At 45.4% G+C, this 13,636-nt stretch overlaps 4 protein-coding genes across 4 annotated transcripts; 1 reads left to right on the forward strand and 3 right to left on the reverse strand.

Moving 5' to 3' along the window:
• Positions 1-3,168: 3,168 nt before the first annotated feature.
• BO82DRAFT_410486 (DUF3723 domain-containing protein) lies at positions 3,169-5,213 on the reverse strand (the record flags this gene model as incomplete). Its single annotated transcript, XM_025639765.1, has 4 exons — positions 3,169-3,290; positions 3,397-4,399; positions 4,452-4,747; positions 4,799-5,213. The coding sequence occupies 4 exons, from the start codon at positions 5,211-5,213 to the stop codon at positions 3,169-3,171; spliced, it is 1,836 nt and encodes a 611-aa protein (XP_025485642.1).
• Positions 5,214-6,344: 1,131 nt separating this feature from the next.
• Positions 6,345-7,840, reverse strand: BO82DRAFT_298710 (glycoside hydrolase family 18 protein; the record flags this gene model as incomplete). Its single annotated transcript, XM_025631997.1, has 6 exons — positions 6,345-6,464; positions 6,525-7,060; positions 7,124-7,193; positions 7,249-7,308; positions 7,360-7,746; positions 7,799-7,840. 6 exons carry the CDS (start codon positions 7,838-7,840, stop codon positions 6,345-6,347), a joined length of 1,215 nt encoding a protein of 404 aa, XP_025485643.1.
• Positions 7,841-8,674: 834 nt separating this feature from the next.
• BO82DRAFT_410496 (ferric reductase family protein) lies at positions 8,675-10,759 on the forward strand (the record flags this gene model as incomplete). The annotated part of the gene is made up of 4 exons (XM_025639766.1): positions 8,675-9,163; positions 9,209-10,048; positions 10,106-10,292; positions 10,343-10,759. The coding sequence occupies 4 exons, from the start codon at positions 8,675-8,677 to the stop codon at positions 10,477-10,479; spliced, it is 1,653 nt and encodes a 550-aa protein (XP_025485644.1). The 3' UTR covers positions 10,480-10,759.
• Positions 10,760-10,966: 207 nt separating this feature from the next.
• BO82DRAFT_324045 (uncharacterized protein) lies at positions 10,967-12,418 on the reverse strand. Its single transcript, XM_025632816.1, has 4 exons — positions 11,794-12,418; positions 11,646-11,745; positions 11,383-11,588; positions 10,967-11,329 (listed from the first exon to the last, which is right to left on the reverse strand). The coding sequence occupies exons 1-4, from the start codon at positions 12,268-12,270 to the stop codon at positions 11,222-11,224; spliced, it is 891 nt and encodes a 296-aa protein (XP_025485645.1). The 5' UTR covers positions 12,271-12,418; the 3' UTR covers positions 10,967-11,221.
• Between the last annotated feature and the right edge of the window lie 1,218 nt (positions 12,419-13,636).

The raw sequence follows: 13,636 nt of genomic DNA on the forward strand, positions 1-13,636 counted from the left end.
AATGGTCGAAAGACAGTCCCTGTACGACGAGCACAGTCGGAGGAACATCAGCTGTCGCTTTTCTCAGATGTACGACTCGAAAGCTCGTCAGAACGTAGTCTGATGCTTGCTGGAGTTCCGATGCCCGTTAATTCTCCTTTGCAAGAACAGCGGCGGCAGATTCCGCCATTTTCTTACGGACAATCAAGTCTTTTCCGAACCTCATAAAGACGGTGAAGGTTTTATCAAAAATTGCAGCATGCACACATTTCTGAACGGTGACTTTGAGCATGTCGCGATCATAGAAATGTGCACCATTCTCACGTGCATACTTGTCCGCGATACTTTGTGCCTCAATGGGATGGCTAGGACTCACAAATACTGAGTCTGTTGCGATCCAGACTTGCTGCTTGTAAAGATAGAACGTGATCTTAACACTTTGTCTAGCTCTCCTGTCGCTGGGAAGAGAAGGAGGATTAATTGGAGAGAGATGGTATTTGGCAGGCAATTGACGGTTCTTGTTGGAATTAACTTGATCACGTTCGATGTTGACGTTTTCGGGCACGGTTTTCTGGCTAGAGAGACGTAAGTCCGCTCGCTTCGACAGCCGTCTCTTGGCGTCATGGACTTGCTGACCATCACCGAGTTCGAGAGCCTGTGGCGTCTCAACCCGCTCGCAATCCTGTATACGCTTTCTTTTCAAGCTTTGCGGTGGTTGCGAGACATCAGGCGTATCATCAACCGCGGTTCTCGTCCTCTCCTGGACATCTTCTGTCCGCTGGTCTTCCAGCTCTGCTGCCGACTGCGGAGCATCAAACAATCTACCCTCGGCTTTCTGCCTATCAATGGCTTCTCGTTGAGCTTGTTCCGGACCTGGTACAACGAGTGTCGCTTGGGTGATATCTGTTTCAAGGTTTTGATTGAGATTCGGCGTGACTTCGTCATCCTCATTAGTCATTGAAGAACCCCATCCATCTTCCCATGATGAATCTTGTTGTGGGGTGAGATTAGCGGATGCCACGCTGTTTTCATCCACCTCGCATCCCTCTTCCCGTAATCTTCTCATCAGACTGGGTACATCCAAAGGAATTTCTGTCATAGGTCGGCCGGAATCGTCCAGAGTTCTGGATGTCTGTAGTTGAGCAAGCGCATTTGCTCGGTCTTGAGATACGCGTTCTTGCTGAAGAAGTATATTGATTTCTTCTTCAAGGTTCTCCCTCTCAATAGCTGCCTGTTCCTCTGGGAGAGTCTCCGGATGATAGACTAACTGTGACTCTGCAGAATGATGTTCCACTTCTTCTGATGCTCTATATTTTGTCTTTTCAGCCTCTGAGAATTTATCTTTTAGCGAGAGCTCCAGTTGTTCAAGTGGCCTTCGACCATACTCCGGGCCTATAGAAGTGGGCTCAACTGGCTTCACCGTAAGGCCGACTGGCTCCGACGGCTCTATTGACTCTCGTTCGATATCTTGTGACTCCTGTTCTGTAGCGTTATTTCGAGTGCCTTTTCGAGTTATTTTCAACTGTGCGGGACGCATTTGCTTCCAACTTTTTCTGTAAGCCTCGGAACTACTTGCTCGTACAATGTTGAATCGCGGCAAATTGTCAGTCTTCCAGTGTCTATATCGATTGCGTTTCGATTTCTTGATTTTTAGACTCTGAGGTAAAGCTTCTAACGTTGGCCTATCAGCCACATCAAGGACACCTGTCTGCTTTGAGGATAAAATATCGGATTCAGAAGCAGAAGATTCTGGGATCATTGTTGGAACTTGAGCCATATCCTCATGCTGAGTTTGTTCATCGGTACTTAAGGGATTAATTGGCGACTGCATTGGATGGTTTTCTGGTTCTCCCTCAAATAGGTCCTGCGCTTGCTGCTTGGGCTCCTTTGCTGAATCAGTCATAGGATCAATGACTATAGTAGTAGTAACTTGGTCTTGTTCTGGAGCCAAAACCAGAGCTCGCTGTGACAATCGATCTGCAACATCCGCATGTGTATTTGACTGATGTGTTTCCTGGCCTTTGTTTTCCTCGCTTGACGACATGGAGCCCGAATCGTGATCTGGATTTGCGCTCAGGTCTGAGCTTTTGGGATTGGTCAGTGCTATCCGCTGGTCGCGATCCATCGCCCGTCTTCTGAGAGCTTTTCCACTACTTCCTGAGTTCGAAATGTATGGATGCATCCTTGGATGGCTTTCCTTGGCCAAAAACTTGGATTTTATGGATCCTGATTTGGTGGGCAGTGTTGCTGGGGATGTAGCATAACCTTCCGTCGAATTGGTTAAGACGGGGGCCGGCAAGATCATGTCCACATCCACCGCACTTCCTCCCTCTTCCAGTACAGCGGGATGCTGGCTTATATCCGCGAAAGATTGCGGTAGCTCATTCTTGTCTATCTCGATTGGTCCTGGCTCGGTCACATTTCCGTTCTCCAAGCTTGACTGGGAGTTGACCAAATCCTGTAACATTGAATTATCATTGTCTGACTTTTCTTTCAATTGCTCCTCCCTCACGGTGATTGAATTTTCTCCCGCCTCAGATAAAGCCGGCAAGATCGAGGAGCCGAGCTTTTTTTCGAGTTCTGTTGAGTTCTGGTGGGTAGGGGCATAGCCTTCCGTCGAATTGGTTAAGACGGGGGCCGGCGAGACCATGTCCACATCTACCGCACGCCCTTCACCTACCTGTGCAGCAAGCTGCCGGCTTTCATTTGCCGAACCGAGCGGTTGCTCATGGCTGTCTTTCTCAAACCGTCTCAACCCTGTGACATTGTCATTTTCCAAGCTCTGATGGAAGTTGGCCAGGCTCGGTGAGGTGAGAATACCAGTGTCTGTAATATCCATTGATTGATCTGTGTCGACTTCCATACATTCTTGATCCGTAGCACGATTGTTTGGGACTTGCGCGACTGTCGACCTAGCCGTGTTCTCGAAATCGGTGCGGACTTGGTCGGTAAGGTCATAATCATCTGGATAATGCAGTGTTTCGTTCTCATCTATCTCAGTGACTGCCCGTTCGTAGTCTTCAGGGTGCGTGTCTTCTCTGACTGAGGACCATTGTCCGACTACCTGTGGTCTAGCTTCGGTTTCCAAATCTAATGTGTTTAAAGCATCAATGTTAATGGCGTCGGGAAAAGCAGATGTTCTTGCTCTAGAAATCTGCGCGGAACTCTCTTCGGATGGAGATGTTGAGCTCAACATCCTTTGCTGCTGCTGATGTTGTTGTTCAGGCCGTCTACTGTGCCTCTCCGACTGTCTCTGGTTTCGTTCTTCACCTGTACCCGACACTGGCGGGCGGTCACGAAATAGCGAATAACTAGAATCGCTAAAAGGAGTATCGTGGAACGATAATTGAGAGTGGTTGTCAAGTTCAGTGCTTGGAACGAACAAAGGAGAGTGTGCTTCGTGGGCTGATAGTGTACCGTGGGGAGGCTTGCCGAAAAAGGCATAGTACACAGACCTTCGTACTTCCATGGACGAGAGAATCCTTTGTTTGACGACTGGCGAATGAAGTTGATCTAAGAAAATGCCTGAGCATTCCAACGGCTGAATATCCGCTGGGGGCGCTCCACAACGTTCCCTCAGTGCGATCGCTTGTCCAGTACGTGACAGCGCTGGCGGTGTCTCTATTGGAACAGCACGTGCAAAGCAACGTACGATTTGCTTGCTAAGAGTTCGCAGATTCTCATCGCCATATGTGTAATTGGTCGACTTTCGAGCTCTAAGGAGAGCGTCTAACGCAATTTTCAAGTCGGGTGACTCTTTCAAGATAGCCATGATCTGCGGACTACGAAAGCCCAGCTTGCGTGCGAGGACAGCCATGTTAAAAATGACATGGTCGTCCGCCTTCGCTCGCCCTTTAGCCTGTGCTGTTCTAGACTTTTGGTCGCATCGTATCTCCCGAGGCATATTGGGGTAATGTCGCATTGCGTACATCCATAATTGTCGATATCCAAACATTAACCGTTCTTCTTTTGGCCCTGACTGCCGACGAAAATTATTCTCGGACGTCTGAATAAGGTATTCGTCTCCCGTTGATTGAGGCTGGAAACTGTTAATCAATGCACTTCGAACTGTTGGATATTTGCCATTCAGTTCAACTAGCCGTTCCACGCCGTCGGCACATAGTTTGAGGTAATTGATGTCGTGGAAAAATGTGGTTAAAGATGGTATCACACCTTCGCAGTCTTCATTCATCTGAAGATTCTCTAAGATAGCAGCACGCTCCGAGCGACTGAAGTTGGAGAAGACCTCGCCACTTAGAATTCTACCTTCCACGATCTTCTGATCAACATCAGACGCTCGTGGGGCGTACAACTGCAGTGTCTCAACCGTGTGAGTATCTATACGTGACATTTTATCGCTGTCGTGATCGACGAGTGCTGCCCAAAAGCTTTTGATGTGTGTTAGATAGTGAATGATTTCCTAGCCTAACGGTCAGCAAGGGTTCTATCAGATAGCAGTAATTGACTCTGACCTCATCACATTTCAAAGCCATGACACTGTTCATACTTCCGAGACTCAAGCCATTCCAAAGACCTGGTATTGCAAGTAGTTTGTTAAGGGCAGCGCATAGATGGCTGTTCTTCGTAGAGTTTAGCTGCTTGATCCGGCTAGCCTTGTTTTCCGAAAGACGCAACAGCCAGCGTTCTTGAGATAGAGCATTATTTTCCCGTTGGTAGTAGCGGTATTTCCGATATATCTCCCCGTCGGAGGGATGCTTTTCATCTCCATATTCGTCAGCCAGGGCGTTGCGCAATTCCAAGCTGATATCTAGCCGTCATCATCAGATAGGAAGGACGTCTTTTGTTGGAAGATACAAACCGTCTAGGTAAAGGTCAACAGTCCACCACCGGTCTGAGGGTGGTAGAGTCTCCGCCGCGGCTTTCAGTCGGTGTTTACCATGAATACATTGTAACCTCAGATTTGGAAAGGCAAGGAGAGGGGGGTTTTGTCGAGAAGATTTCAGTTGATCGGAGGTCACGCTGGCGGCTCGACACGCTCTGTCGAGGCAATGTTTGGGGATGATAGCTGTCACGTGGTTCCGTATGCGCAGTCTTCGGCAACCATTTTTGAGGAAGATCTGACTAAGTCGCTCCACGTTTTTTTGGTCGATTTCTTGGTCTCCCAACGAATCGATCGATATCTGGCTTAATTCGACCCGAGCAGTACCTTGATATTTAAGCTGCTGTTCTGCAGCTAGTTGCCGTTCCACTTGGCTGAATACTATTTCCTCCATATTATTTGACACAAAGATGGCTGTTCATTCCTCTATGGCTTGGATCGAGATTTCATGGTGGTGATATGTGACCGGTCCATTTACTCCTTATTAATGCGCTGAGCAGCCCGTTGTGAGAAGTACATGAGTCCACCTAGCTGCTACTAGACCACTCTGGTTCTGGAGAGAGCCATCAAATAACCAATATCTTAGGACGCAATAATCTTTATGGCATCTGGCACAGTTAGGTCTGACTAAAGGTCATTCTAAAGTTGCAGCCTAACGAAACAAAAGGTGGAAAAATAGTTTTTCATGTGATAGCTTTGAAGAAGCCTAAGAAGACTACATGTTGTTGAGTCATTTTTAAAGAGGTCTAAATTATCTCGGATGTCTTCGGTGATCAATCAGAAAAGAACCCCCAACAAGTATTGCATTGGTAATAATTGGAGTCTTGGAAACTTTGAACACGTCTCGACTCTTGTAATCGTGATGGTTGTGATGTTTATTTACGAGAAAGGCGTTGCTTTACCAGGCTCTGGCAAACGCCCTGTGGAATAAGCGGACCCGAAATCTATTCATCCACAACGTCACGATTATAGGCAAAAGGTTATTTCAGAAGTTATGCTGTGTATGATACACGTATACTCGCTTTGTTTCTGTCATGCAGATGTTTTTCCCACATCGTTCTCTTTGTGAATGAAATGCTCTTTGGCCCCTTTACGAAAATGTAATGCCTTTGTGCTGATAGCCTCACCGTTTCAATCAAGCCAGAAATTTCGATGCTCGCGGACTTTTCGTGGACTGCCACGCTTACGTAAAGAGTATTCGTATGACGTCTTAAAGGTTTCCTGCCCCTGCAATCTTTATCTTCTCCCCTTATGTTGCCTACCATAATTGACCACCAAGCTGTCATTTTAAACGCGTTCAAGCATAATACTCCCATGTGGAGTATTCAACTTGATTTATGCTAATTGTATTGAAGAGTACATATATATTGAGCAGGTTGATAAGATTGAGTAAACATAGATCCAGTTTGAATCACGATGTGCATTATAGTCCTGAATTCTCGCGTGAATGACAAGAACCAGACAATGGACAATTTCTAGACGCGGCATACACAAGGTACAATATTTCAGATTTTTCATTTCTGGATTATTGCACTTCTTTTGTGCTCAATTGATTGTTTCTGATGTTTTCATATGGCGAAAGAGGATAAACCAAAGTGTTATTTGATCTCTCCAATGCTGCCGACCCACCGAGCGACGTCACGAGCTACGTATGTATGTCAGCTCCACCAACTTATCTTATGTCACGTCAGATCGAAATACTTACTGTCGAAATCAAGCTGTCCTGGTCGTTCCTATCCCCAGATATTTCCCACCACATGCCACCGCCTAGTCGCTGCTCCATGATATACCTGGCCTTTCGTTCTATGATCTCAGGGGTATCATAGCTGACCATCATGTGGTCTTGCGAGCTATACGAATAGCTTGCCCCAATAGATCCCACTATTGTCACATTATCCCCACGTGGAGGAAGCGATTTGTAGTCAAACACGCCCTTCTCCCAGTCACCCGCAGGGACACCATTGAAGGCTTGACCAGGTCCATTCGTATTTGAGAATCCTCGACCATATAATGGCATGCCGAGCACAAGTTTGTAAGATGAAATGTTCGCACTGATGTAACCTTGGACGGCTTGATCGGTGTTAAATGGAGTAGCGGCAGGCAACTCAGTGGATTCGAAGATAGTAGCTGTATGACCGCTTAACGTGTCCCAGCTTCCTGCATAGTCATAGGCCATTATGTTCCAGAAATCGATGTAAGTATCCATATCCTTCTTTTTAAGAATGTTATATTTTGCTGGACCTGTAAACGAAACGGTCTCGTTAGTTCACAACTTCAAATCTGAAACAGTGGAGCGACTCATACTCGCTGATGCAGCCACCGTAAGAAGGAAACGATTCTTCAGAGGGTATGAATCCGCATAGTTGTCGAGTTCCTATTAGAGGTATTTGGGTTGGTTTAAATGCATAAATGTATTTCCAGGTCCTTACCTCTCGGACTCGTTTGAGTAACAAAACCATGTTTTCGGCCTCTGTTTCATTTGCTGGGTACTACAAAACCCACATAAGCATGTTGGGGCAATAAGGCACATGGCGGCTTACCTCCCAATCTATATCCAGTCCATCAAACCCCCAATTGGCCATCATTCTAACAGCTGAAATTGCGAAATTGTGCCTTCCTGACTCGCTTGTGCTCATCGTGCTAAAGCAGCCCGAGGTTGAGTATGTGTATCCTCCAATTGAGAGAGAAACCTTAAGGTTCCGGTATTGCTTCTTCAATTCAAACAGCTGATTGACACAGCCATAGATGTACTCATGATTCGTTCCGTTCTCTGGATCACCCTGCGAGGGCCAACGCTTTTCCGCATCTGCCCAGATGTCGGATGCAAAGACAGTGCCGTTTGGATGTACATTAGCAAATGCATAAAGAACATGAGTCAGATTTTCCGCAGGAAGCTGCCAAGGATAAAATTCCCGGCTGTAAATATCCTATTTGCTCATTAAATATGCTTGGAGGAACCTTGGGATCTAATAGACTTACCCAATTCGCGAAGTAAGCTACAGACTTGAAGTTCTGGCTCATTTGCACATTAGTGTGTCGATTGTCCAGGGCATGGTGACGATGAAGTTGATTGTGTGCGGCTGTCCAGCTGGCGGTTAGAAGAATGATGCATAATTCCAATGCCAGATGCATTCTGATCACTCTTAGAAGCTGATAGGCTTGAGAACATTAAATCATATAACTGGTGCTCATAGCATACGGGTCATGTGATAGATTATAGAGTGGTATGCGGTGTTGCACTATCAATATATGAATAGGACTTGAGACAATAAGACTCAAAGGTCTAGACAGAACAGAGTACAATTGTCTGAATCGTCTAGAGAGCTATTATCTAAAGTTCTTGGGATTAGATTCTTCTACAAAGCAAGGATAAGTTATTGATTTATATTATTATTCTGAAGCTCAACTACAGGCATTTTCTCCTTGGCCTTAGACCATACATTTTGTTGCAGAATAGATGGGCGCACGATTGATAATTTAGTCTCAACTGAGACGGTATCTAGGGCGACCATACCGGTGCGGGCTAACAATAAATTCTTTAGCCTGTCCAAAAAGTTGGATTTAGTATCGGTAAAAATCTGGTTAGGTAGAAATGATCTTTACCACTGAGCCGCCCTGAGTTCTATCGGATTTTGGAACTGCATTGTTTAAATTCGAGAGACCCAATGTATTACTACAAGTCATATATCTGGGCCCGCTTTTTCTGTCATGCGAAGGGATAGTTTTTTCTACCCATCTCAAATTCTCTGAACTCTTAACGGAATGGGCTCCATTGGCTATAAAAGTCTTTGGGTTCTCCTTCTTAGCGAGCGCAAATGGTCCGCAAGGCATCTGGCTGGTCCACGCTACTAAAGAATGGATATCTCCCTTATTTATTTTATTGTCGCAAGCATTGTTCTTGCTAGTCTAATCTTTAGGCGACTTCTAGCATTTTTGGCACAACCGAAGGGATTATTTTCGATACTCTATTTTCGCCACATCGTTCTACCGTATTTGGTTCGCAGGCATCGTTTTTGCGGTCCGTGGACCCGAGCCGAGTTCATTCTCCACTTACTTTATATTTGTGTCAATCTTTTTTTGGTATTTTTTAGAATGAAATCGTGGAACGACTCCGGCTCCCGAGCTGCAGAGCTTTGTCTGATTAACCTGATTTTCCCCCTCTCGGCAATACACCTGAGCTACCTGGCCGACATTCTGGGCATAAAGCTAAGCACCTGTCGGAGTATTCATCGCACTACTGGCTTGATGGCTTTAGCTCTGTTGTTATATCACGTCATCATGACGTTTCGTACTCAGGGGTTTACTTTCTCACCTCGTGAGGAGGCTAACCTCTTTGCAATTGCTGTAAGACTCAATTCGAGACTTGGTCCATTGAAACTAAAATTATAGGCTGCTATATCACTTGGTCTGCTCGTACTTATTCTGGTTGAAGGTGTTCGTCGGTGGGCTTACGAGATTTTCCTCCGTGGACACCAACTCTTGGCCGTTTTCTTCGTGTATAGCACCTGGCGCCATCTGACAACAAGTACTTTCTACAGAATATACCTCTTAATTGCATCAGCTATGTTTGGATCATTATTTTTTCTACAATTGATAACAGTTTCATATCGAAACGGTCTATTTGCGAGGCATGGTCCTCCCCGGGCCTTGGTATCGTTTAGCACCAAAATCGGTGAGAAAGATCAACTTGTGGTCACGGCCATTCATATCCGACTTTCTTTACCTCGGCCTATAAGAGTGGAGCCGGGCCAATATATCAATCTCTGGATGCCATCAGTCAGTTTATGGTCGTGGACGCAATCTCATCCTTTCACAGTCACCTCGTGGTCAAATGATGCACAGAATAATCTGGAGCTATTGGTACAACCTTGTGGTGGTTTGACTACTAAACTTAGTCGCTATGCCTCAAAGGCTATGGGAGGTTCGTTATCTTTCCTGGCACTGTTCACAGGTCCCCATGGATTGAGTGAGGATGTCCATGGGTATGAAACAGTCCTGGTGCTTGCTAGTGGATTCGGGATTGCAACGGCAATACCGAACCTGAAGAAAATGATTCATGGTTATAAGACCAGCACATCTCAAGTTCGGCGACTACATTTAGTGTGGCAGGTAGAATCAGGCGAAGCTATTAACACAGCTCGGGCTCTATTGAACGACCTTCTAGGGGAAGATATCATAGACAGAAAGAAAGAAATCGATCTCAAGGAGGATACTATGAATAACGGATATGTCAGTGCGACCTTGCATCAGTTTGCAGCACAAGACTGACATGGAACACCTTTCTAGAGACTGCATATCTCTATATATGTTCAGGATACTCAATCACATGAATTTCCACTTGGACAACATGGACGTGTCCATTTTTACCATGACATTCCTGACTACCGTGACATAGTCTCGCTCGAGGCATCCGGCGACTTGATCAAGCGACTATCTAACACATGGGACGAGCCAGGTCGCACATTAGTAATGGGTAAAACATCCTTTCTTTCTTATGATATATATGCTGACCGTCCTGGCTAGTTTCCACAACAAGCAGCCTTCGGGATCATATACGGAAAATTATCCAAGAGAAAATATACAGAAACGTGAAGCTTTCGGAACAGGAGTATCAACCCGGTGCAGAAGGCGGATTGACCTGTGGCACTTGCAGGGATTAAAACCGCAAATGGACGAGCTTAAAGAAACCTACGGCAACGATAGGTTCTCAGATCAGAAAGAGCCTACGGATATCGTTCGATACTTGTTAATTGGAATTCAAAATGACCCTCGGAGTTTAGAATAGCAAGAGCTATGACAGACTAGCTCCTTCAGTAGCGCTATCGCGCCCTCCCCATATAGCTACTACACTGTAGCGATATAAAGGTGAGACGACTCTTACGATATTGCAATATGTTTCGCGGATAAGGTTCAAGAATTCTTTGCTTTGAGGCATTTTTAACCATCATTCAATAAACCCTGGCAAATATAGACCGACAGGGGTTTCGTTGGTCATTCCTTGCAAGAGACACGCGAGAGTCGCGATAGCATTGCACGAAACCACAAATTGAGTATAACCAAGTTGTTTTGCCTTCAAAATCAGGGGAACGTCTGAATGCTCATCCTGTTAGTTTACAAATTAAGACAATTTAGCTTTGAAGCAGCTGTATTTTCATACTTACAAAAGCCTCGTTTTGTGATACAACATGCAATTTATTATTCAATTGTCAAGGGTCAGTTTGTGAATCAAAAAGTAGAAAAAAAGGAGAATGGTAATGGTGTTTTGTGCTAAATATAATGGTGCGTGCTCAATCTCACTCACACATGCCGTGAGACTATTCATTATCATGCGATGACTGACTATTGGTAATCTTGAACTGAGAGTTTCTCTCCACTGTGATATATATCAATACGTTTGTTGTATTACCTGAGATATTCTTTCAAAATCCAAGTCTTTGTGGTATAAAAAGCAAGACGTGTAAGCGTAAGCAGAGAATCTTTGGAGCACTGATGTTTCTTGAAAAGAGAAAGCTAAAAATGAATCAGTGATCCAAGAGTTCTTTCAATTTTGCCATTAGACTCACTCTCTTTAAGTCTTGAACATTGACCACCGATGCTGTTGCCGACAAGAATTCCAAAGCCTCCGACTGCCAGTGTAGATTGTCGATGCCAATCACCTTACCAGGCTTAAGGTACTTCTGCATGAGAAGCATCGTGATATCAGCAATGGATCGAATGCTTTGGGTATGAGATTGGTTCAATTGCCGTCTGGTGCAGTGTTCCAGAGCCGCTATCCCTTAGCGTAAGCAGAGCCCTTCGAGAATTTGGACATTGTATGTTTCCGTACCTATCTGAATTGCGCCATCCTGGCCAATAAGAATATTGGAACAGGTCAAAGCGGCGTGTTCAAACCCTTGATCCAGTAGGTAAGATAGGCCATCAAGTATCTGCAGTAGTCAGCACTATTCTTGGCTCAAAATCTAAGATGATCACACCTGTCTCAGTATAGAAGCCAACTGAAGCTCAGAGGGGAGGATGTTACAGGCTACTAGGTTTTCCAAAGTTAAGGGATAGTCATCGACAACGAAGTACGTCAATCCATGATCACGAAAGATTTCATTGGCGTAAACAATGTTAGGGTGGTACGTGCAACGAAGTACATCTATCCATAAGTCCGCTTTGTGCTTCGAAAATTCTCTGATATGAATGATCTTAGACGGATTCTTGATATTCTCAGCGACAATGGTGGGCCCAGCTAATTCACAAGTGAAGCGCTCCTTAAATTTGATCCAAGGAGATCCCCACGTAGTAGCAGGCAGACGGCTGATCTGAGGCTGGTTTTGGATGCTTGGACTAGAGCCAATTTGACTTGGCGTGACTTTTGATTTCTTGCGGTCTTGGTTTGGCTCACGGGCTGTAGTTGGTTGCGGATGAGCCTTGAAAGGGTCAATCTGTGTGACTGGTCTGACCATGTTCTTGAGGGTAAAATATGCACAGAAGTAGGATAAATCAGAGCAAGCGAATGTGATACTTGATAGGATGTGTTTAAGGGGGCTGGAAGTGGCATGTAGGTGTGGATTTAATGCAAAATACTTGGTATCGGTGAAGGCTGTGGAGCACTTTCATGTGCTGTATTTAGATGAGGAAAATTCTCTAATTTGAATTATCATTCGGCTGGCAAGAATATATATAAGTACACGAAATTGGTCAGGAATTTCCGGGTTGAATTAATGCTGAATGGTCACAGTATTAGGTAATCATGATATCGATTAAGATGGCTGTAGAATTCTGAATGAATAGGGTAGAGAAAGCCTGGCATTATTAGTTATATGGCTGTGAGCCCATCAATAAATGATGGAAAATACAGCGAGAAAAGGATTAGTTGTACAAGACAACAGAAGAATTATGGAGGTACAATACTTTGTCGTGGCTGAATTTGTCATTACAGGGTCATAACTAATGTTACCTGACTAAGAACTTGGACAAACTGTATTTCGGTGTTAGGTAGGAGGGAGAAACATTTTTTTGCGTACATAACATGACATCAAAAATGAAGAAAGATCTTGCACCTGTATATGGTCACTTTCAGTTGTACGAGAAGATCTTCGGTAGGCATCAGAAAACTATCGAGATTGGGCATTGTCTTTCCCAGACAGTGGCGTTGAACCAACAGTGATGGAAGAGAAGATTACACATGGAACTATGGTCAGCGTGGTAGCGAAGGTGATCCATGTTGGAAGGCAGCTGGACACAATCGATCAACCGTGTGACACTATCAACCGACGTGTTCAACTGATCGGTTGCTGAGCAGCAGCTGAACAGAAGGATACAATCAGAGGATGTTGATTAAAAGTGCTGCTTCAATTGACGACCACGGCATGGCCTGGAACGCACTGGCGCAGTATAGTGCGGCGCTAGTTAAGTCTCGACCCATGGGACAGAGTGAATACTGGTAGAGTGGACTGGGAGATGAAAGAAAAAGGTAATGGGTTGAACAACATAGCCAGCAAGCACACCGGGGGGAGAGAGCAACACGTTCAGCAGATGGAGTTGATCAAGGCCAACGCCCAGGCAAGGAATTATTTGGGATGCAACAACCTACGGCACGAGAAGATGAACGCAGCGGGAAATGAGGAGGCTGGAAGTCCCCACTCGGGACGATGAGTGGGGCTTGCAGGTGGTCGAGCGGGAAATTGGAGCACGTGACGCCGTCGAGGTGGGATACTTAAAGCCTCAAAGATCCCGGCCAAATTCTGAAGGGCAGGAGAGTTCCTTTCCTCGCTCGGCTGTCGCCTTCTTCATTGGGGGCCTGTCGAACCGTGGCTGTCGCCTTCTTAA

The sequence above is a fragment of the Aspergillus uvarum genome (assembly GCF_003184745.1).
Source record: "Aspergillus uvarum CBS 121591 unplaced genomic scaffold BO82scaffold_124, whole genome shotgun sequence".
Lineage (NCBI taxonomy): Eukaryota > Fungi > Ascomycota > Eurotiomycetes > Eurotiales > Aspergillaceae > Aspergillus > Aspergillus uvarum.

Excerpts from the sequence above, each read along its gene's own strand:
- BO82DRAFT_324045 (XM_025632816.1), bottom strand. The coding sequence starts at position 12,270 with ATGGTCAGACCAGTCACACAGATTGACCCTTTCAAGGCTCATCCGCAA. Across the intron at positions 11,746-11,793 it reads TGGCTTCTATACTGAGACAG|ATACTTGATGGCCTATCTTA; the intron begins GTGTGATCATCT and ends TGACTACTGCAG. Across the intron at positions 11,330-11,382 it reads ATGTTCAAGACTTAAAGAGA|CTTTCTCTTTTCAAGAAACA; the intron begins GTGAGTCTAATG and ends ATTCATTTTTAG.